This window comes from Kogia breviceps, chromosome 15 (assembly GCF_026419965.1).
Source record: "Kogia breviceps isolate mKogBre1 chromosome 15, mKogBre1 haplotype 1, whole genome shotgun sequence".
Taxonomy (NCBI): domain Eukaryota; kingdom Metazoa; phylum Chordata; class Mammalia; order Artiodactyla; family Physeteridae; genus Kogia; species Kogia breviceps.
In genome coordinates this window covers 18,881,453-18,905,963 of record NC_081324.1, presented here as the reverse complement: position 1 = coordinate 18,905,963, position 24,511 = coordinate 18,881,453, and the positions used below count along the sequence as shown (strand labels likewise).

General features: G+C 37.2%; 1 protein-coding gene across 4 annotated transcripts in view; it reads left to right on the top strand.

Moving 5' to 3' along the window:
• The window catches only part of RAB27B (RAB27B, member RAS oncogene family), a 158,350-nt gene extending 133,839 nt beyond the window's left edge, over positions 1 to 24,511 (top strand). For all 4 annotated transcript variants that reach the window (XM_067014643.1, XM_067014644.1, XM_067014645.1 and 1 more), the window contains 5 exons: positions 7,961 to 8,132; positions 9,721 to 9,806; positions 14,531 to 14,634; positions 17,140 to 17,263; positions 18,365 to 24,511. In XM_067014643.1, coding sequence (XP_066870744.1) covers positions 7,980 to 8,132; positions 9,721 to 9,806; positions 14,531 to 14,634; positions 17,140 to 17,263; positions 18,365 to 18,554 — 657 coding nt within the window. In that variant the 5' untranslated portion in view covers positions 7,961 to 7,979 and the 3' untranslated portion in view covers positions 18,555 to 24,511. The remainder of the gene's footprint in view (positions 1 to 7,960; positions 8,133 to 9,720; positions 9,807 to 14,530; positions 14,635 to 17,139; positions 17,264 to 18,364) is intronic.

Genomic DNA, 24,511 nt, shown 5'->3' with positions numbered 1-24,511 from the left:
CAAGTCCAGAATTTCAAGGTCTGCTAGATCTTGACCCCAGAGTACTATGCCCCTTATGTATACAGGAAAAACTGGAATAAAATTGGAGAAGTGTAAGAACTCACGAACAAGGAAAGTGTGGATATGGTTTGAGTTTAGAAGGTAAAGAGTAGGGGTAGAGAGGACATTCTAAGGGAAAAATTAATGATAGTAGAAAATAAGATTATTGGACTATGGGATATAATATGAAAATTAAAATAAACTCTTGAGATAATAAGACTGGTACTTTCATTGATTTTCTAAAACCTTCCACAAATGAGTACAACACAATTACACAGAATTAGAAATGTCAGGTGGAAAAATAAGTATCAAAACAGGAGATTTAAAAAATCATATGAGAGTGGGTTGTACAACTCTATAAAGTACATTTGAATTTCTAGATGAGATGATTAATGTCCTACAAAATTACAACTTTGCAAAACTGATCCTACTGGAGACAGGATTAAAGGAACCAATTACCAGAGAAGAAATAGAGAGCAATTTAATCTCCCCCAACAACACACACATATCACCTGGACAAGATGGTTTCATATAGAAATTCTTTCGAACATTTAAAGATCAGATAACCTCCATAATACTTAAATTACTCTAGCGCACAGAAAAAGAAGGAAACTTTTCATATCCTTTCAATGAAGTGATTATAATGTAAAGCTGAAAACCAAAGATTGTTGTAAAAGCAAGACAAATCTTACTTATTAATACTGATGAAGAAGTTAAATAAAATGTAAGTAACATAACTAATGGCACATTAAAAGATACTACATCATGAACAAGTGAAATTTATTTCAGAAGTATAAAGGTGTTGCTATATAAGGAAATCTATTCATAAAATTAAGCTAAGGAGAAAAACCGGGAGATCATCTCAATAGAAGAAGAAAGTGTAATTGACAAATTTAATATCCACTCATGTTAAAAGCAGCTAGCATCTTCCTTCATTAAAAAAACATTCTTTAGTTGGAGAATTTCCAACTAAAATCAGAAACAAGGATGTCCACTGTCTCTACTACTCTTTAATTTTATAGTAGAGGCATCAGCCATTGAAAGTAGACAAGAAAAAACAAGTAGAAGCATAAAAATTTGAAAGGAAGAAATGAAGTATACCTATTAATCAAGGATATAATTGTACATCTGGAAAATTCAAAATAATGAATTGAAAAACCACTAAAAAAATAAGAAAATTTGGCAAAGCACTGAGTAATAAAACCAATATACAAAGTCAATAATCTTCACATAAACAACAAAACAATTATAGGCCAAAGTTGACAGATGAATCCCAAGTTACAAAAGCAAATAAAGAAAATCATATACTTAGTTGTGAACTTAACAAAAATATCCAAAATCTGTATGAGGAAAACCATAAATTAATCCTGGAAGTCACAATAGATGACTTGAACACATGGAAGACATACGATTTTGGATTAGAAGACTCAATATTGTAAAGATGTTAAGAAAAGGACAATGAGGAGGGGATAACTTTTTCAGATATTAAACATTGTATACTTAACTGGTGCTGCATGGAGAGACAGTTAGACCAGGGGAACAGAAGAGAAGAATCCAGGAATAGACAAAACTGTGTATGAAATTTTACTATATGATAGAGGTAGTATCTTAAAACAGTGATGAAAAGATGAATTTGTATGTAAGTTATAGTTGGACAGCTATCATGAGATAGGTTTGGATCAATTCTTCATAACATATTTATGGTAAATTCCAGGTGAGTTAGATTTTTAAATATAAGTTGAAACCATGTAAGTAGCAGAAAAACACATAGTGAATTACTTTATTATCTGGCATGGGAAAACCTTCTTGTGATTCAGAATTTGATTTCTCCTCCCCCAGACATCAACAATAACAATAAAAGTCTTTTGGGGGGCATAAATATCACAAGCAAAGAGACAAATGGGAAAAAGTATTTGCAACTTAAATAACAAGGTTTTAATGTCCCTAATACACAAAGAACTTCTAAAAATAGGAGAGATAAACCATTTTTAAAAACTGAACAAGAGATATGAGCCTTCCAGTCACACAAAAAAGGAATACAAATAACCCTTAAATGTATGAAAATATACTTGACCTTAATCATTGTAAAAGAGACACAGGCTAAAACAGTATTAAGATATGGCTTCAGACCTATCAAATAGAAAGCGAGACGTTTGACAATCTTCTCTATAGGTAAGCACAATGTAAATAGTAAGCTGAGAAATCTTCAGAGATATATATTGAATTATTCATGAAAAAAATGTTATGATGCCTGCTATTTGCTTCAAAATAATCTGGTAAAGGGAGAGTTTGGGATACATGAAACAAAGTTGGCCATGTATCGGTAATTTAGAAGCTGGGCCATCAGTATATGGGTGTACACTACTATTCCCTCAAATTTTGTATATGTTTGAAAGTGCTTATAATAAAAAGTAAAGGGAAAAAGGGGGAAATTCATACAGTTTCAAAGGATACCACAAAATTAAGCTAAAGGGAAATTTTTACCTTATAGAAAAAAGAATTTTAGAGAAATAAAATTATACATTGGCTTAGAAGTGCACTTAATATGTGAGAATAATGATATATCAATGGAGAAGAACCAATTTAAAGCTGACTTGTGTTGGAATTTTTACCCTTTATTTTCAGGATGAGTAAGCTCAATGAATTCTTGGTCTATCTCTATTATATTATATCCCGTGACCATAAATTGAAACAAAATGAACACATTTAAAAACAGATTTGATTGCTCCAGTAGACACATTGGCCACTGTCAACAAATAAAAGTTCAGTTAAGTTGATGTTGATTTATACTTGCAGTTTGGTTTGAATGTTCCATATAGGCTCACATCCATTAATTCTAAATAGCATTTAGGAAGTATCAAAATAAAAATTATCTTTGATAAACTTTGCTAACCGAACAAAATGCTATGGAATACACTGAAGAGAATGTTTTTTGTTTTTATTTTAAATTTACACCCTCCCCCCACAACTTCCCTCCTTCCAGAAAATGCCTTCTGTTCTGATGCACAGGCTACAGGCCCCTAGAGTACTTCAGCCGTCCATAATTTAACTGTAACCTCCTGGACATGAATGTGGTGGTAGGAAGCCATATTTCAAGGTCAGTTAATGAGAACCACCTTTAGGCTATCATTCAGATAATGAAGTGCTTGCTGTGAGAATCCCAGACCTCAACTGGAGCCCAACACAAACCAATCAAATAAAGATAAATGAGGAAATATTAAACATCTGTCCATTTTATGCTTGATAGTTTTATTTTATTGAAACCATCTACATTGAATGTAAAGTAGTATCAGTGATATTTTATTTGTCTACTATTTTAAGCTGTCTGAAGTACCTTAAGAATGGCTTAATGAATTTAATAAGTTCAAGTCCCAAGGTCATAACTTGTCATGGCATCCTTAAGATTGTTACTTGGAGAACTATCAGAGTTTGCATGGGTTAGTCCATCTGTGTAGTAATCATCCACACATATCTGTAGCATTTGTTAAGCTCCCCACTAGACAAATCGGAGTGTATCCTCAGAACCATGCAAAATATCATGCAAAACAGGAGGTGCCAATGAGTTTTAGATGGACAAATGGATGCTTTCATAGGGGAGCCCAGTTCTCTGAGCTCTGACCTATTCAACTGACAAGTTTATATGCTCTCTGCCAGCACAAATCTCACTTTCAAAAATTATAGTCCCTCTGTACTTTCTCTTTTCCCAGGTTATTTGAAATTGCTCTTCTGAAGATATAAATATTCTACTTTGAGGAAGTTTTTATACTCTTGTGCAACTTAAAATAGAAAAATGAGCTCAGGAAGCCAGACCTGGAAAGTGCCAAGGTCATTATTTAATCTAAACATCCACTTTACAGATGGGGAAGGAAGGAGAATCTAAGCTCTGAACTTGGAGAGGCACCACTTCCACCAACTGCCCCAAAACAAATTTCATTAATCATGACTTTTGCATGGCTCTGAGAATCTTAAATATTAAAGATACACTAGCACATATGTATTGAGCTCCTCCTATATGCCAACCACTATACTGGGCTCTGTGGATCGAACAGTGGGCAAGGAAATTAAATTCCTGAGCTAATGGAATTTATGTTGAACAAGAATGAAACAAAGCAGGGTTAAAAAAAAAAAAGAGAAAGACAGTATGGGCAACCTCATTTGAGATATTCTAACTATGAAAATCATGTTCCCAGAGAAAATTCCCTTCCCTCATAAAATGAATATATTTCTACTTTCTACCTATCTAACCCAGTTTCCATTTCAAATCATAATGAACACCAGTCTTGGGGTTTCCTCTATTAAAAATGTCACCCCATAAATTAGGTAACTTCCCTGCACGTGATTTCTCATCTGTAAACTAAGGCCTAGACCACATGATTACTTAGATTTCCTTCTACCTTTAAGATTCTTCATTAAACAGAACCTCATGGGTATTGTGAATTCTTTTCCCTACTCTTTCCAGACTCTTACCTTCCCACGAAAGGCTCTGAGGTCGACGCTGCGGTTTCTGTATCTAAAAGACCTTCTGGCTCTTGTGGTATGGTTTGTGACACAGTGATAATGGCAGAGTCAGACACATTTCCTGAAACATGTCAATCCTCTGGCTTTTTCTTCCCTTTTAGATTCATAGAACCAAGAGCTAACAATCCCATCAATCATTGCGTGGGAATAAACAATACTGCTAAACTTGTCAACGTTTTGATCCTTACCAGATCTTTTTTTTTAGCCCAGTTCTTGGAAAACAGCCTTTTTTACCAAGGCTTTTATTTTTCTTTGTGGTGGTGTATTTGCTGTGCCAAGGATAGACTATTGAGGTCACATGATTCCAGGACTCAGAAAATCACATAGTAATAAAAGAGGAACAAAGCTAAATACAAAAGAAATTTCTTTAAAAATTACAAACTAAATGCAAAATAATTGTATATATAAAATAATTCGTTTTTAAAAGAAACTTGGAGGCCAGCTATCTCATACCCAGCTTAATATGTCAATTTATTTAAATAGTCTATTGAAGACACTAAATAAATGCTTTCCACAGTGCCAAGCTTTGCATTCATTTCAGGTGGAATTTATGTTCAATGCCACAAAATCTCCACCATCTTTCAGTTAAAGAAAAGACTCTGTGTGGGCTGCAGTAGAATTGATTCGTGTTAGCCAGGATTGTTGACTCTGGATTAGAGCCTGACTGGGAGGCAACCGCAGGCAGTTTATGGACTGCAGATTGGTTACAGGTCAGAAATACACGGTAGGGCATGTAGTTGGCAAGTAGTAATAGTCTCATTCTGTAAGGGACAATTAATCTCCCATGCGATGGTCCTGAATCTCCTCTCGTACCTAATTCCTCCCTATGCTATAAGGTTAAATGCAAGTTCATCTTCCTCTACAAAATCTGCTCTGACCATTGCAGTCCATGAAGATTATTGTTTTGTTTGAACTAAAAGCACAGCTATTTGACTCATTTATCAACCAATCATGTTCTGTCTTGTAAAATTATGTTGTATTTTCTTTCATCCTTATTCAACTTTTAAGTGTATGCATGCCTTGACAGAAACTAGATTATGGATTACATTTTTGGAATTTTCATCTTTGGGCCTGATACTGTATATTGGAGGTATTTAACTAGATTTGCTCAAGACTTAGCCTTTTGTGACGCTGTCACCAAAAATATTGCAAAAAGCATAGTTAACTGTAAGCAAAGTTTTAAAATGTGCTGATGTATCTTCTTGATTCTATTCTTTTCAATTTTCCAGGAAACCACAATATCCTCCAACTTTATCTTGTATTTAGGTAACCAGTAGCTTCAATTTCTTCCCTCTGATTATCAAGGATTGTGTCCAGGGAAGAATTTTGCTTTAATTACTTAACTATCTTAGAATATTTAAATTTCATCTCTTTTTTTCACAAGAGAACTAACAGTTTTATCCGATTTTACTGGTGAAATGACAGACTTTATCACCCTTCAGAGGAGTTTCACATGAGCAAGTTTGGAAGGGAAAGAGAGACTAAGGTAGAGTGATGGGGCTGAGGATAGATCTTAGATGGGGGAAACCTTACAACTTTGACAGCAATCTCCTCTAGCAACCCATTTGGTTCAAAGACTATAGGAGCAGCAACATCTTCAACCAAAAAGTCCTGGTAAGATATTTGGCACCAACCCAAACGCAGAACTACTCACTGCCAGGGGGTTGATCAATGCAGACGTTTTCTAAGAAGAATTTCACATCAGTAGTGGAGATATCTGTATCCCTGCCTTAAGGAAGGCTGGTTGTTGATGGTTGCTATGCACCTCTTCCTGAGCAATGGTTATACTTTGTATAGATCTTAAAAAAGAAAAAGAGTACATTCACAGTCAGCAAACATCTACCCTGAGAGTCCTACTCAGTGAAGAAAGGATGTTATAAGAGAGGAAAGCTTTAGTGCAAAAATATATATTGGCAGCTCTCAAAACACCTGACCTCAAAAACCATTCATTCATTCAAGAAATATACATCCATCAACCATAATACATTTAGGAGGATTTAGCATCAATAGGGTTCAAATTTTAGAAAGTTCTAATGTAAAAACATTGTAAATCTTCCAAATGATGTAATAATACTGGCTGGCTAACTACCTAATCATCATCTTCATCATTATTTATCCAAAGACATGGAACCTTTTAGTTTTGACCCTGTACCAAAATGACAATGTAAAAAATAAAGTTCTGTTTAAATTGACGAATATGTGCATCATTTTCTTACATGTAGAAAAATGATTAGAATTATGTAGCAGTTTTCAGATATGTCCATGGAGCAGCCTGTTGTTGACATTTAATTTTGATCACCTCAGAACTCCTGAAGAGTACAATGTTTTCTGGATTGTAGAGGTGAGGAAATATTCCTCCTTCTCACCTAATAGGAGAGAAATGTTTCTGTTCTAGGGACGTCTTCATAAGCCTTCCTCTATCCATCTGTATAACCCACAAATCAGAAAGTTGTACCAAATGGCAAATCATTTTGCTAACCTCAAGAGTGGAAAGTACATCAAGTATTTAGTGGGTGATGGTGTAATCCAAAGGTATGTGGTGGTTTTAGTTTTCATGTCATCACTGTTTTGGCATTAGCCCTTGGCATCACCCATAGCCATTGTAACAACAGAAGAAATTAAAACCAAGGCAGGAGAGGTTAGGGCAGTGGGTGAAATGGCAAGTGATGTTCCTTCCGGAGAAATATTAGAAGAATTACCATAGTTATGCCTCTGAATAGCTCTTCACTTTTTTCAAGGCCTAGAAAATATTCGGCAGATTTGCCAAATACAGCATATTTGCCGTTGGAGAACTGAGGGTTCAGTATTTCAGAACGTAAGATTTTAAAACATAGCTTTTGAAATGATTTCAAATCAATGTTTTTAAAGGTTGTCATTTCAGCTGTGAAATTTTTTAAATTAAAAAGGAACATTTTGTATGCATATAATAGAAAACTCATCCTGCAGGATAACATGCAGAATATTCCTCTAGGCTTTTCTCTTCCTTTACTCACATATAATTTCAGTCTCCCTCTAGCACACCTGCATCATCTTGGACAGTTTTTTCTATTCCCTGTGACTCTTTTTCCTAGCACCACACTCCCGATTCCAAGAGACACTAGCTTAAAAAAAAAAAAAAAAAAGCTATAACTCTTTAAGTTCTACTATTGCTGTGGCAATAGCCATGGTGGGTATCACGTAGCTTTTTGTTCCATATTACCTGACATGATATAAAAAGATAGGTACTAAGTGAAATCATAGAAGAGTCCTTACTCCTGAAGCTGCTCTGAACTAGTTAACTCACTGAGTCACAGAATAGAGGCATTCCAATTTTTTACCCTTGAAAGCTAAATTTACGTTGCTTTGCAGGAAGGCAAAGGAAAACCAATTTTAATCATAAATACTTATTTTTCCTCCTACACAGGCCCACCCAGACCATCACTATGACCGATGGTGACTATGATTATCTGATCAAACTCCTGGCCCTTGGAGATTCGGGGGTGGGGAAGACGACATTTCTTTATCGCTACACAGACAATAAATTCAATCCCAAGTTCATCACGACAGTAGGGATAGACTTTCGGGAAAAACGTGTGGTGAGTTTTTAACCATACTGTTAACTGGTTGCTGATCCTTCTCTATAAGATAAGAATTAAGAAGCTACGTTTATTGCATTGCAAGGCGACTGTCTTTTATCACATGAAATTCATAACCTGTCACTTTAATCCAATTTAAATATTATTTTTTACTGTCTAAATTATAAATAACATTTTGCTTAGAAAACATTGAGTGGCACTATCACTTGTCTCCAGAAGTACACAGGGCGACTAAACTCATTTATGGGTTTCTATAGTGTGTTTTCTATGAATTCTTAAGGAAACTTTCCAAACCTGAATTCGTATCTAAAATCATTAAGTCTTGATCTGAGTTCCTCAATAAAAACAAGTGTTCATTTCCCCATGCTTACAAAAAAAAGTTAAAAGAATGATTGGCAAATAGCTGGAACATGAGCTTTGTGAGTTCTTGCTGCATTTTTGTTTATGTGTAGACTCAGCCATCAATCACTAGCTCCTTATGAACAGAATGTGAGACCAATCCATGCTATTTTTCAGGATAAAGGATTTTAAGTGAGAATCACAACCACTTCCTTCTCCTATGCTAGACGCTAATGACAGGAATAAGGATATTGTGACATGTGAGACGTGTAACATAGGCACAGAAGCTTAGCCAGATTTACTGCCACCCAAGGTATTCTTGATTGCCAAGATGGCGGCGGCTTCCAGTTGATATCACAAATCCAAAAAAAAAAAAAAACAAAGAAAATGAGGTTAAGAAGTTAAATCATGGTTCCTTATACTGTCCTGTACCTTATCTGAAAGTCCAGTAGTATAGTCTTAGCAAACTTGCTCCCAACCCTTCCAGGGTTTTTCTGTGCCTTCTCCCCTCCCAATTCCCCTCCCCCAACCCCAATCTAGGTATAAATCTTTGCAGAGTTTTCCCTTTAAAACATCTTCACTAAGCCATAAGTAAAAGAACTGGATAAATATTAAAATTGCTATGCTTTGTTTAAATAAGAAGTCAAAAGGCCATCATTTTAAAAGTTTAAACTTTTCTAAAAAGAGCCTTTGAAGGAACGACTAGTAAGGAAAGACTTGAAATATCCGGTGTAAACTTATTGAGAAATTCCATGTGTTTTTCATTTTGAAAGTCCAGTTCACAGTAGAGGATATTCAGGTATTTGTAAAGCATTTTACTGTTTTAAAAATGCCTTCACATCTGCTATTTCATTTAAGTTTGCAGTAACTCTGTAAAGTAGGAGGAGATGATGGGTCTCAATTTGCTAAAGGAAAATAAGATTCTGTGAAGTTAAATGAAGAGTCTGTATTTGAACCTAGAACTTGGGTCCTAAATCTAATGTTTGCTGCCTCCATGAGGAAATGACAGAAGGTGTCTAATTTAAGTTTGCAGGATGCCTAAATTGTTTTGAAAACCATACTCATACTTGACATTTAAAAGTGAGAGTATATGTGATACTTCTGGGGGAAAAAAACAGAGCAAATATTTATTTTGCACTATGAACTTTGATTATAGTAATGAAGAAAAAATATGCTGAGTGAACCCAGAGAATTTGAATGCTGACAATATCCAAAGCAGTATCAACTGACGACATTTGTATTTTTTCAGGTTTATAACACGCAGGGACCAAATGGGTCAACAGGGAAAGCATTTAAGGTGCATCTTCAGCTTTGGGACACAGCAGGACAAGAGCGGTAACAGTGAATTACTTTGTTTCTAGCTACAACTATCTTAGGAAAACTTATTTTAATGTGAATGCTGTATGTGGTATGTGGACTTGTCAGGATATGCAACTCTCCTTCTGGTTTCAAAATAAACATTTGTATCAAAAAATAAAAATAAATTATTTGTAGTTAATCGACCATAACCAGCTCTGTGTATTTGGTACAGATTTCAAAAATCAGATTTTCAGAAATCTCTGTGAAAATTCTTACGCATTGTCTTTGTACTTTGTAATAGGGGGGAAAAAAAACTTCTCCAGAATTTAATTAAATTAAGGTGGGAAATTGACATTGTTACAAGTGCTACTTGAAGAGGGAGTTGAAGAAAAGTGTGTTAAAGAAAAGGGTGTTAATATCTTTCTCATCTCTTTCTGCCCTTACACACAGACTCTCATCCTGTGCCATTTGACTGGCTTTACTCTCTGAGATTTTGGTCTCACCATCACCCTCCAGCTGGAATGTTTTCCTCCCTTTCCACCTTCCCTGAGCCTCTCCTTTCACCAGGCCTGGCTCACATTACACCTGCTCGGCAGAGCTCTTCTGAACACCCCAAGTGAAACAAACTCCCTCTTTCTTGAACTCCTACATCTATTCTTCCATCCCTTAAATTACTCAATTAATTATATACCACCTTGCAGTAAGGTGAATCTTTTATTTTTATCTCTAACTGCTGGTCTTTGATTCACTTGTGACCTTCTCACCCCAACACAATTGTGAGCTTTATAAGGACAGAGGCCATACTTGGTTTTTCAGCCTCGTCTCTGGTACAACGTCCAAGTCAAGAGACACTCAGTAGACAGTAGTGTGGATTGTTTAGAGCTGGAGGTGCTGTGCCATTATCTGATGAAAATCTGTTTCTTTGAGATTCAAACTTCCGGAGTGCAAAAGACCCCAAGCTAGTGAAGCTTTTCAATATTAGATTAAACAAAAATTGGCAATAGATTGTCAGAGAAGATATTTAGAAGGCACATACCTCCCAATTCTACATCGCATGTCTTACAATGTTTATGCTGGTAAACACTTCAGTCTTTGAAATGAATCCAAAACATTCTCGCTTTCAGTGAGTGTAAACGCCAGGAGAGGTGCTGGGCCCTCTCTGTGAGCTTTTTTGACTGTGAATTCCATTTACACACATCCTTCAACACGGCTGGTTCTTCTGAAGTCATTCCTTACCAGAGTCTCTGTTCATGTGTCAGTTTTGTTGTCACAAAGATGTGTTTTATAGACCGATTTAATTCATTTTTTGAAGAAGGAATATGAGAAAATGTGGTTCCCATATGTCTTCGCACACAATATGTCAGCGTAGCATGATGGCAGGCGTCTCTCATCTGTCCCCTTAAGACAGCTGCTCCAGGAGTGAAATAGGAACTACTAAGGACAGTCTTAGTACATCAAGGTTATTCATCCCTTGAGAATTTTGCATTCTGTATACAAAAGGTGCAGCTAAGCAGCAGGATAAACAATGCCTCACACCTCAGCCCTGTGCCTGAGGCCGAATGGAACTATAACACATGTAAGATAATGATTATTGATAAAAGTCACATTATGGGAAGGAGGGAAAAAAAAATCATACCCCTTATGTAAACCTAAAGGATGCAGGGCACAGACTTAGTTCTCAGTGAGGGAGAAAGAGGCATAATGTGCCCTGGGATCTGTTTTCTCATGGGGCCCTAGCTTTCCCCACCCTGGGGACACAATGAGGTTGGTGGGTGAGGCTAGAAATCAATAAGCTTTCCCCTGGAGTAAACCCTGGAAAGTAAGGGGGTTAACAAGGGTGCTGGACTGAGTGGTCCAGGGTATGCAGCTGGTCCAGAGCAAGAGTATTTTACTCCTGTTGCTGTGGATGCAGAAGTGTTTGCTCCAGGGAGATCTTATCCAGCAAGTATGTTTTAAAGTAACTGTCATGTGCTGTGGGCATTGAGAGGGGGATAAGTCACAGTCTTATCCTCAGATGAAACACACACATACACACACTCTTAAGGAGAGGATGGAGAGCAGACTATCAGCCACACTCTTGTGGATTGAGCAGGAGGCAGTTTTGTGAGCACAGCTAGTTCCCAAAGACAGAGAAAGGACCCTTCAATAAAAGCCCTGTGATCTCGGAGCTTCTAGTGACTGGTAGGAACAAATCCACAGGAAGAAAACTGAGTAAAACTTTTGGTATTTCATAATCATCAGAAGTATGTCCTACCAAAGGAATCTTATTTTGGAAATAAAAAGTCATTAAAATATCTCTTCTCCTTGCTTTGGTATCGAGAGTATTGTTCTCTGTTGAAGTCATTTAACACTTTAATAATTTATATCCTTTGCTGTTTTCTTTCTTTCTTTCTTTCTCTAAATTTGACAGACATTTAGCGAGCCAAAAATATGCTCAGGGCCATAGAAACACAATGGATAGCAAGTTAGAAACACAGCTCCTCTTTTCTTGGAGCTACCGGGCTAGAATTTGGACAAATAAACAATTGCAATAATAGCTTTAGGACAGTAACAGGAAAACAAAGAGTGGTTGTCAGGTGCACCAAGAGGAGTCCATAAGCTACATGAGGGTTTTGGGAAGTCAGCGTGGGGAGGTGGTACTGTTATATATAAATATATATACTCATACACAATGTATGAGTGAATCTTATCCAGGCTAAAAGGATAGAAGGTAAAGGAAGCATGAAGGTGAGGTTACCCACAGGAATAACAGCATGTGTGAAAGCCCAGGGGAGAGAGTGAACTTTCTAAGAACTAAAAGAAGATCAGCATGCCTGTGGGTAGTCAAGAGATGAAGCTGGATAGATGAGCAAGGGTTAGTTCATGCAGAGCCTTGACGGATTGTTGAAAAGTTCACTCATTATCTTAAGCAAAGTACCATCATTTAAATGTTTTTAGCAGAGGATTTATATAATCAGTGGGAAGAAATCAGGGAAGGGGAGGATCCCATATAACACTGGAGACAGGAAGCCTTTTGAGAAGGCTGTTGAAATTATCCAGGTGGAAGATAGTGGGCCCCAAACTAGAGCAGTGTCAGGGTACATGGACAGAAGTGGGAAAGTCAGCAGATATTTGTTGATTGCTGGTATAGAGCAGGTGAAGTAGAAAGGCTGTGGTGACCAAGGAGGATGGTCATGTCATTGACAGAGAATTAGGAGGAGGGACCAGTTTGGTTTTAAACACATGAAGCTGAGGGTACCTTCGTTTCCTCCAAGTGGAAATATCAAACAAGTAATTGCGCATATGGTGCGGAGGGCAGGAAAAATCTAGACCTATAAATTTGGGGTTCAACATATAGGTGATAATTGAGCCAGGGAAGTGAATGAGATTAACCAGGGAATACATGTAGAGGAAGAAGGGGTCAAGAATAGAACCCAGAGGAAACCCAAGAATCTACAAATAGGCCAAAATAGGAGATCAAAAACTAGGAGGACAGGGCTTCCCTGGTGGTGCAGTGGTTGAGAGTCCGCCTGCCGATGCAGGGGACGCGGGTTCGTGCCCCGGTCCGGGAAGATCCCACATGCCGCGGAGCGGCTGGGCCCGTGAGCCGTGGCCGCTGAGCCTGCGCGTCCGGAGCCTGTGCTCCGCAACGGGAGAGGCCACAACAGTGAGAGGCCCGCGTACCGCAAAAAAAACGGAGAAAAAAAATTAGGAGGACATTTAGGATAGGAAGTGATACACTTCTCTGTTTCAAAGTCATGTGTCTTTCTAAAAATCAATTGCCAAATTCACTTCTTTATCAGTATAACCCAAACCTTCTCTGGACCTTATGTGTGATCTCTTCTTTTGCCCATTGCTAACACTGAAGTGGATCTCAGAGCATCTTCAACTTCCCTGAGGATGTTGGGGTAGAAGGGGTTGGAACAAGAGAAAGTCTTTACATTGCACATGAAGGAGTGCATTCTTCAAAATCCTCCATTAGAGATGAGACTTCTTGCTTTCTCTCCTCAACTACCAAGTCCCTCTGCCCTTCCCTCATTCCCCTAATCGATGTCCTCTTTTTCCTTTCTTCACTGTCTTCCTTCTCCTTAAGAGATGCATGCCAGCCTACAGCTCAGTTTTATCCCTAAAGAGTGCTTATAAAAGAGTTTTCTCACCAATGTTGTTCTTCCTTACAAAAGAACCCGAGTTCCAGCTGCTAACAAGTTGTGATTTTCTGCATGCAATCACAGGCATCCATTTTCAGGCTGCCATGTGCCACACTTCCTTCTGGGCACAGACAGGAAATTTGAAAAGTATAAGTTAAAGTCCCAACTCTAAAGTGGCTTCTATTTTCATTGTGGGCCACGAGACACCCGTCAGCCAATGAGAGAAAGATTCCAAGGGGCTGTGTAAGCGAGCGTGTGGTTAAAGTTTACAAACTCTTGCACACATACCTGCTCTGGAACACGAAGCCGGGACGCGATCTTAAACAAATCTACAACCAGGTGTTCTCCCCGACCCTTCAGCAGTCTTTCTGCCCATTCGGCAGAATAATCCAGAGGGATGCCATGGAGAGTTCATATCTGAAGGGGATATAGCCAGAGGGATGCCATGGAGAGTTCATATCTGAAGGGGATATAGCCAGAGGGATGCCATGGAGAGTTCATATCTGAAGGGGATATAGCCAGAGGGATGCCATGGAGAGTTCATATCTGAAGGGGAAATAGCGTTGTTTGTATTGTCATCAGAATTTGCATGTAGACTGACTTTCAGAACTATCCAATGTGCTTTTTTGGCAGATTCCGGAGCCTTACCACTGCGTTTTTCAGAGACGCCATGGGTTTCTTATTAATGTTTGACCTCACCAGTCAACAGAGCTTCTTAAATGTCAGAAACTGGATGAGTAAGTGGGACTGAGTAACTTCCGTTGGCCACGTTGCTTCTCTGCCTCCCAAGATGAAACCAGATTGGGGACCACAGATTAAAAAGACACAAGTTTAGTGTTTCCTGTGTCACCTTCAAAGTGGTGGCTTTTATGTGGCTCATCCGAAGCGGCTTAAAATTGTGTTTTCCTTTGACTCCTTAGAAGGATCACCACCTATACGTAAGGACTTTATTGTTGCAATTGACAGGCCATTAATTCCACTTATCCAGTAAGTCTTGAAGGACTTCTTAAAACTAAATGAGTGGTCACAGCTACTCCATCTAGCCTGGTGGGGACACAGAAAAACAGCAGCGTTTTCTGAGGGGGCAACTGGTACCTACAGTGTGTGCCCTTGCACACAGTGTGTTAACTAAAGTGTTAATTAACTAATGGGTTAATTAGGTGAGAAATTGTTTCAGAGCAGAGCAGCCACATGAAAATACGGTGGTGTATCAGTCAACAAGCTCACGGTGAAAGTTTACTTCTTTTTTGAAAAGTGTTCAAATGTGAGGAAGACTGGTATAGAAAAATCTCCAGCCTTCATACCAATTTAAACATAATAAAAAGTTTCAAAGTAGCCTGATCCGTTATTAAAGCCAGATTGATATGTCAGCACAGAAGTGTGGTATTTGATTTTTCCTTTATTTTTTAACTGATGTAGCACTAAAGACAATATTTCATTTGCATGTTTTAAGTTACAAATACCAGTTTTGATCCTAGTGGGACATACCAGCAGCCGCATGGGGCTGGTGCTACTTGCTATTTCTAGATTTGTCAGGGCTGTCTGTGGCCAGAGTGACATTTTTGAAAAGACTAGCTCATCTTATTCCTCTGCTCAAAGTTCTTTTGGGGTTTCCCATCTCACTTGGAATTCCTCTTTAATTCACTTTTACTCTGCCCCAGCCCACTGACCTCCAGCTAAAGGTCTCTCCCCTGAAAAGCACAGTCCTGCCTTGGGGACTTTGATTTCTGTTCACCTCTGCATTGATTTCTCTTTTGCCATTTATAACGTGTGTTAGTTCTTTCATCTCCTTCAAGTTCTTGTTCAAACCTTATTTATCTCTTGGGAGAAGCTTTCCCTGACAGCCCCATCTAAAACAGGGCTCTTCCGCACTCCGTATGCCCTTAATACACTTTCTATTTCATTTGGTCACGGCCACCACCTGACGTATATTATATTATATTACATTACATTACATTATATTATATTTATTATATTATATTCTTTCTTTGTTTACTTGTGGTTTTGGTTCTTTCTACCACTAGAGTGTAAGCTCTATAAAGGTGCAGACTTGGTCTGCTTTGTTCGGTTGCAATACCCCAGATCACCTTGGCTGAGTGGCTGGCTGTGTAGATTCTCAAATATATACATAACTTGTTATATATTATATATAATTAATAATATATATAAATGCTTTAAATGTAAGTTCACCAACAGTGGGGGAAAATACCAACAAATTCTGACTTAATTGCTTCTCCAAATGAGTGTTTATCCTAGGATCTGTCTCCATTTTCTTTTGCTATTACATTTCTTTATCCAGATTTTGGTGTTATTAGATTCTGGGGAGATAAGGAGATAATAAGATTATTCAACTCTTTCAGAGACTGATTCGTTCATCATTTTTCAAGGTAGATGAGATGCTCCCTTATTACTAAAATTCCCAGAAAGATACAGTTGGGATTTAAGATAATTAATTGCCATATCTAATAAGGCTTTAATTTCTAACATCCAAATAACTGGTGTTATGGAGTAAGCCTTTGCCTTCTTCCTCTGACCTCAGCAAGGTTGCACATAGCTTGCCTTGAGGTAGACCGTAAAATAGTCCCGTAACCTTGAAAACATAGATTGACAAGTTTTTTATCATTTCCTTCCTTCCTCCCTCCCTCCCTCCCTCCCTCCCTTCCTTCTCCTTCTCCTCTCCTTCTCCTCTTTCTTCTTCTCCTCCTCCTCCTCCCCCCACCCCCCTTCTCTTTTAAACAGTGTCTCCTGGAGAAAAGAGAAAAACAAGTGACCTGTCTTAATATTGTTTCTACATGAATTTGTGGTGGTTCAAAAATGTTCTGCTCTTATGGATCATCACCTTGAACTTCAGGAAAGGGAAATGTAGCAGCCTCCTAAAGGAGAGAGCAAACTTATGTACTTTAAGATCATGTGCTATTATCTCCACTTATATTTGGAGAACAAATGGAATGAAAAACAGTATGTTCATGTCAAAGGACATTTCCCCAGATATAGAGGAGCACTGATAGGTATTCATACAAGTGCTTCATATACACTCTTATTAATCTTCACAACCTGCAACATGTGAGGAATTATCTCCATTTTCTAGATGAGGAAGAGTTAAGCAACTTGGCTAATATAACATAACTCGTAAGCAGCCAAGCTGCTGATGAACAATTAGATTAGGACTCTGAAGTATGAACAGTCATTTGACATCACTTGTTTATAACTAACTTGCTGGTTCCATCTGTTTTCTTTCCAAGGCCAACTGCAAGCAAATGCTTATTGTGAAAATCCAGATATAGTATTAATTGGCAACAAGGCAGACCTGCCAGACCAGAGAGAAGTCAACGAACGGCAAGCCCAGGACCTGGCTGACAAATACAGGTAAGTCAGTCACGTGGAGATGTCCTCCAAACTTGCACACTGCTGCTTAGTAATGGGGTAGGGTCACGAGATTGATATTAGAAGGGATCCCTTTGATTCAGGAATGTCGCATGAGTGAAAAAGATCTTCCAGAGGAATATATGTGATGTTTTTAGTGAACTATTTCATAATAATAGCATCTAACATTTACTGAATGCTTATTATGTGCTAGCAACTGTTCCTAGGCTTTAACTCATCTAGCCCCTCATAATCATATATAGGAAATCTAGAGTTATCCCATTTTATATGTGAGTAATTGAGACACTGAGAGATTGAGTAACTGATGGAAGGCCACATAGCTAGTAAGTAGTAGAGCTAGAATTCAACCCAGGCAGACTGAGATCAGAGTCCATGGTTTTCAACACTGTACTCTACTGCCTCTCGATCAATAACTACAAAACTCTAAGGAATAATACCTGACCTGGACATAATATTGCAATCATTATCCTAGCTGAGCTTAAATGGCAGCTTTAAAATTTTTAAAAATATTCCATGTAATTGTAAATTGACTCCCAAGGCAGAAATTGTCATTCTTTTTCAAATGTAAGCATCTTTGCAAAATCTGTCCATTTTTTACTGAAGGATTCTCCTTGAGAGCTTTATAAATGTACATGTCTTTTTGAAACTTTGGATTCCAAATAAATATAGACTGTTTTCACATAAATATCCTATACAGTGCCTGCTTGAATTCTAAATCAGACTTCTAGATAATTGATTGGAGGGAAGTGATAGTTTTAATGGTAATATTGATCACTAGTTTAGGCATTTTTACCCTCTTAATTTTTAAGAATCAGTGATGATGCTTTGGCTTCAAGTCCCTGATCACCTCCTGTATCAGTTTCCTTGCCCATAAAACTTGTTACACCCATACGAAAAAGAAACCCACCAGCTTTCACTCACTGAGGAAAAACAAGGATGTTTTCCAACTCAGCCAGCAAAATCGTGATTATTTCACAATCTCTCAGCCAGCCATGTTTTTGCATGTGTGACTCATTGGCACATCTTGTTGTATCTTTTCTGGTTCCTTCCTCTCAAAAATATTTGTCATCTCTTCCATGCTAGCATACCATATTTTGAAACAAGTGCAGCGACTGGCCAGAATGTGGAAAAGGCTGTGGAAACCCTTCTGGACTTAATAATGAAACGAATGGAACAGTGTGTAGAGAAGACCCAAGTCCCCGACACTGTCAGTGGTGGTAGTTCTGGGAAGCTGGATGGGGACAAACCAGCAGAGAAGAAGTGTGCCTGCTAAACTTTACCCTAGGAACTGATCATCCAGAACCCCACGCAAGCATCACTTCCAAAAAGAGTGACAAACCACACAATTGCTGTTGAGTAGACCATGCATAATGGCATGTCTTTCTTTTTCTGCCAGAAAATCTGTTTTAAGAAGTCAGAGTAGTCAACAGTGTTCAAAAGAGTTGACCAGTTGTCCCTGAGGCCCCTCCAAACAAGATCAAAGATTTTCCATTGTCATCATACCATCATGGATGCTCAATTTGTTTTCCTTATAAAGAAGATGAGTATATAAGAGAGTATACAAGAAGAAATATCAGGGAGTTTTCAATCAGAACCAAAGGTACCTTGTCACGTTGGGGACAAGAATAAGCTTCTAAAGGGGTAACATAGAAAGATGACTTTTTTAAACGGTTGGATTTACTTCTTGTATAGAATCTGATTTGTACTTTTATAGGTTTGCATTGGGGGAAACATATTAGCTAAAAATGCATATACACAAAAAAGAATTCTAAGTGGTTCTTTAAGAGTGACATTACTATGTACATCCTATAAGCTGTGCTAGAATGACTACCTTATGAGAGGATGAATGTCAGACTTCTGAGAAAATGTAGGAGACTGTGTAATAATGCCATCTGTATATTCTTAATAAGTGGCAGATAGACAAGAATAGGACTGTGAATGACAGAGGACAAGAGAAATGCCCAGGGAGAAAAATGAAGGTATGGGAACATGGCATTTAGGCAACTGAAATTAAATGTATCTGTTACAGATGTCTGGGAGAGATACTTAGCCAAATTTCACTCATGCCAATTAGAAGCTGGCATTATCAGTTGGGATTAAGAGAGTCTCCAGAGGTTTGCATTTCCAACAAAATTTTAGAAATTGGTGTAGTGTTCAGCTTCACATTCCATATTTCTTAGCAATCATGATAAAAAGTCACAAAGAGAAATGAAAGATTGCTGTTTATTTACTATCTTTTTATGTACTCAAGAAAAACTATTTAGCCTTAATTTTTTGAGATAAAATATGTTGGTGATATGAAATAAAAAGTGACTATTAATTCTAGGTTTCTTTCTGATTTACAAAGTACTGGAAACTCTAAATCACATTACTCTCCTCCAACCCACACCCACCCCTGGCTTTGAATCAATTGTAAAAACAGAGGGGTGTCACTTTGTAGATCAACAACTTCAGAATAATGATGGATCGATTTTGTGGTCACTCTGAATTTTCATGTCATTTATCACATAAAAATTGATGATACATCATGCCATATAACAGCGTATGTAGCATCTGTTTTTATTTTGCCTAAGGCAAAACACCTATGCTTGAACTATATTGGGGGGTTGGCAGAGATGGAGCTGTATCTTATCTAAGCAAACATTTTGTTAATGGCTTTATTTTTCACATAATGCTGTCTTTTCTTTCTAAAAATGATCACAAAGGTATTTTCCATTGACCTATTATTATTGCATCTAAACACTAGCTTTTGATTTAGTTTCCGGTAAATGTAAGCCACTCCTATTACTATTGTTTATGTATTTCAGTCAATTTTGTCAATAACAAAGTCATCATACTTTAGGGTTTCTCTTTTTATTGTGAATGTATGATTTTTCTACAGTATAGTTCCTCTTTGTAGAAAAATTTGCCAATTAAACTTCACTTTTCTAGACTCTCTGTATAATTTTCCTATGTTAGAAACATAGGAAACTCTAAATCCCAGTCCCCCACCTTTAACCTCCATCTACCAACCTCCACTGGGTGTCAATCAGTTTTAGGAACACAGATCCAAGGGACTGTCTAGTTACAAGACCCAGAAATGTGCCATGAATCCAGGTAATTTGTAAGCTTTAATGGAGTTAGTCCTTAACAGAGTAACAAATTCTCACTGTCAGCTGCCCAGGTCCTCTGATTTCGGCAGCACGATGCCAATTTCTAAGGTTGATCATGAGTGGGTATTTGCTCCCAGGATGCTTTTCTCTATGATGCTGTTCATGATCTCAGTGCCTGTACTAGGAGGATAGAAAGCTATTAGCTATTGTCAAAGATGTTTCTTCTGAAACGAATATGAGCAAAAACAATGTAACCATTGGTGTGGCAAAATTTGGTGAACTTTTTGGTCATTAGGTCGATTTCTCCTTTGGATTCAAATTATGATGCCCCCTGCATTTCCACAACAGGGAATACTTAGCCTTTCTAAAATCCAAAAGGCATTTTATTTTGGATATGCCTTTTTTTTTCTATTTATTTTCCAATTACATGATTGATTTACTTATCCAAGATTCTGTCGCTGTCAGTTATTTAACAAGCCTTTATTCAGGGTCTATTTTAACATCATTATTTGATAGCCATAGCATGAAGCAGAGGGTGATGATGCTTATAATTAAAGAACTATTCCTATAAAAATAACAATTATTGGGTAATAATCTCAAGAGGAATGAAATTTAAAACAGACAAGAAAATTAATTTAAAATAGTATTCTACTTATAAATAAACACTTAATCTAAAAAAAAATGTTTTCTCTGTCAAGTTTGACATAAGACCCTGAAGTCTATGTAACCATTACTAGTAACCATTACTCTTTCATTATTTCAGAATTAATTATTCTGTATAATTCATTTTACAATTTCAAATTGACTTGGGGTCACGAAGTATACAGACTGCTTTTAAAGAATTGCATACGTCCTTTAATACACAGCAATATGTATTACTTATTTTGTCCCAAATGCTTTAGTTAACCATATCATATTTTGGAGAATTATTTAAAATGTACATGACGTTCCTTTCTGATATAGAAACCATTTTGGAAGTGTTTACACTGGGTTAATGTTTACATTGCTCTAACACAGTGCCTCAGAGACCTCCTTGACCAAATTTGTCTCCAGCCCCATAGCTTATTTCCTATAATACCATGTTGTAGGAAGGCCCCACAGAGACACTAGTGCAGCTAAAGGTACTCTGAGGTCTTCAACGAAGGGTATAAGAATCTTATTCAAATCTGGAGATTATTACCACCATCTCCTGGCCACTTTCTGGGGAGTGGGCATTATTTGAGACTCTGTGATTAGGTACAAGCTTACCTTTTAATGTAAAAAAAAAAAAAAGTCCTTTGAAAAATGTATCAAATATAGTTGAGAGAACATGTTTGTCTTGGTGTGATGAGGGTAACAAGTCACAAATTGGCAGAAAAAAAAAATGCTAAATGCTGGGAATTGAGCTTGTGGGTCTCTACATAAGAATTTCAAAACTCTGGCCAGCCCCACTCCAGCCAAGTTGCTATCATTTCCATATTATCAGCTATCACGCTGCAAAATATTTGAAACCAGCATTTTCTAAAGTAAATAGTTTACCTCTTGTTTTTAACCAGATGGGACATTCTATGTATCAGTGGGTGTCTTTGTTATGCTTCTAGTACGTTATTCTCTGCCAATCTGTACAGATAGGAGGAACGGGGCAAGAGTTTTTATCAGGCGTTTCTTGTCTTCTTTATAAGAGAGAGAAACTTGACCATAGAGAAGGACTCACTACATTAAAAGATACGTTAATAACAGCTGAAATATTCTTTAAAGTGTAAATTTTGTCCACTGGGAATCAACAAATTTGATGAAGCTCGTATACATTCTTACCAATGGAGTGGATGCATCGGTTAGAAGGAGAAGCAATATGTGTAACGAGATACAGAGTATAACTAGGTGTAGTATATAACCTGGAACTAAAAATTTGAGGGAGACTCCTCATCCATAAGGAATTTTCGAGATTAAAATTCTAATTGTAAAGAGATAATATGGAAGTTTCTGGTGTCCTAAGATACTTAATAACTCTTTAAAAGGAAGATTTGGGAGCTATTAGCCAAAGTGATAGAAAAGTTGTCTTTCACCTTCTACTCCCAAGCTTTAAAGCCTTAAAAGAAGTCTAGTGTATTTGAATATTTTAGGGAAAGCTTTATCATTTTTAAAGATTCCAAGATACTGTCTATATTTGAAAAGCTTGTCTAAGAATTCACCAAAAGCTGTATTTTCTTCTTGATCTTTGACCAAAGTGGTGTAAGTTTATTTCTGGGGAGAGTGCTGAGCTCTTAAATATGGAAAGTAGATAGAGAGGATTCTCTGAGATGAGTGTTGTCTCTGGAGATACTTGTCTCATAAAGTAGAATTGATAAAAATAAAACATTGTTAGCTGAATAGGGAATTTTATAAACTTATTGCCTTGGAGTTCTTGGGTAGAGACTCAACCACATTGACATTGTTGAGCAAGAACTATAGAGATTAGAGATTAAAGTTGTCTAAATAGAGTTTCTCACTATGGCAGAACATGGAGAAGACCATACTTATAAGGCTGATTTTTAGGCAGGAAAAAAAAAAGACTAACAGAAAAGGGTTTGTAACCACATCTATGGCAAATATTTATCCATTATTTTTATCTACCAACTAGAGGTTTATGCCCTTAGAACTAAGCTAATAAAAATATTTAAACACTAAATATTTCATGATTGGCATCAAAATTTGGGAAAAGTAGAAACATTTACTCTATCTGAATCAAATTTTCTCATAAATTGCACTTTAATTTTTTAAGAAGCAGCATCACAAAGATGCCTTTCTGCAGAGCTCTTTTTACCAACAGCCTATGATTGAGATATTTTCTAAATTCATGTTTAGAGAGAATAACAAGCAAACAAACAGAACCATGAGTGCCAAAATAATAGGGTTATTTTAAAAGGTGTTATCTTTTGAAGAAAAAGAGTACAAAGAAGTTGTCTTTGAATTGAGTTATTTAGATCTGTTTCCGAGTTCATTTTCTTTCCAACTGGTCGTGGAAGTCATGGCTATTATCCCTCAGTCGACTTAGTCATTAGCAAGTTCTGTAGGAGCCGCATGTCTGTTCTTAACCTAATGGATCCCTTATTTAACCAATGGCTGTTGTCCTTATGTCTGTTGGCACATCAAAATAGTATCTGTCCCTAGCAAAGTAATAACATATGCTTATCCTTACTCTTCTCTTCTTCAGGTTATTTTTTCAAATGTTCTTTGAGAGGAAGCCTAGTATTATAGAAAGGAAAGTGGCCAAAAAGAACAATTTGGGGGCCTTGGGTATGTCATTAAATACGGCTTCTCCAAGTAGGAGGCTTATAAATCCTACATGCCTCACAGGGTTCATGTTGGGCCCAAAGGAGAACATATATAGAAACTGGTTTGTAAATTATGTTCCATTTCATAAACTGGCACTGTTATCCCAAGCTAAGAATAATAAAATATCACAGTCATACTTTCACAACCATACTTTCACAAGTGTTATAGCAGGGACAAAACACTAATTTTAGTAGAGATATTGACACTTGAAATGGGTAGTCGGCTCACAGTCATTGTATTTGATTGAAAATGTTTAATATATCTCAAGCTATTGAAAAAATATGAGTTCTGTTTCATTTTGTAGGTCATCTTGTATTTCTTTCAAGGAATCCAGTTACCTTCTAGATAGTATACTACAATCTGGCCAAAACCCTCCTTGTATAAATAGGGCTTCTGTGTCCACAGCCTTATAAAAGATACTGACTGTATCTGAAATTATTTGAGGAAAATAAGTTATCCCACTTAATGTGTTAAAAGTAGACAACATTCTGGCATAATACTGAAGTGCTTCACTGTACCCCAATGGTCTACATTTAAGTGATATTATCCTCATTTTTAGGTTAAGCACATTCGATTGTTTTGTCTGTCATTTACTCAGATCTCTGTTTTGTCCAGTGCCATGGATGTAAATTAAAACCTTAAACATGAAGTTTTTATTCTCTGTGCCCCTGAATAGACTGTGGTGCCTGACAGACACTGTTTGGTCAGTATTTTGTTGTACCAAAGTTCTAGTAGCTTCAGAAATCAGAGCATCCAATGATTTTGTGGTGTGTGGGTTTCAAAACTATGGTTGAGAACTGTATTCAGTGATTGTTTCTGCACACTTTTCAAATAAAAATGCATT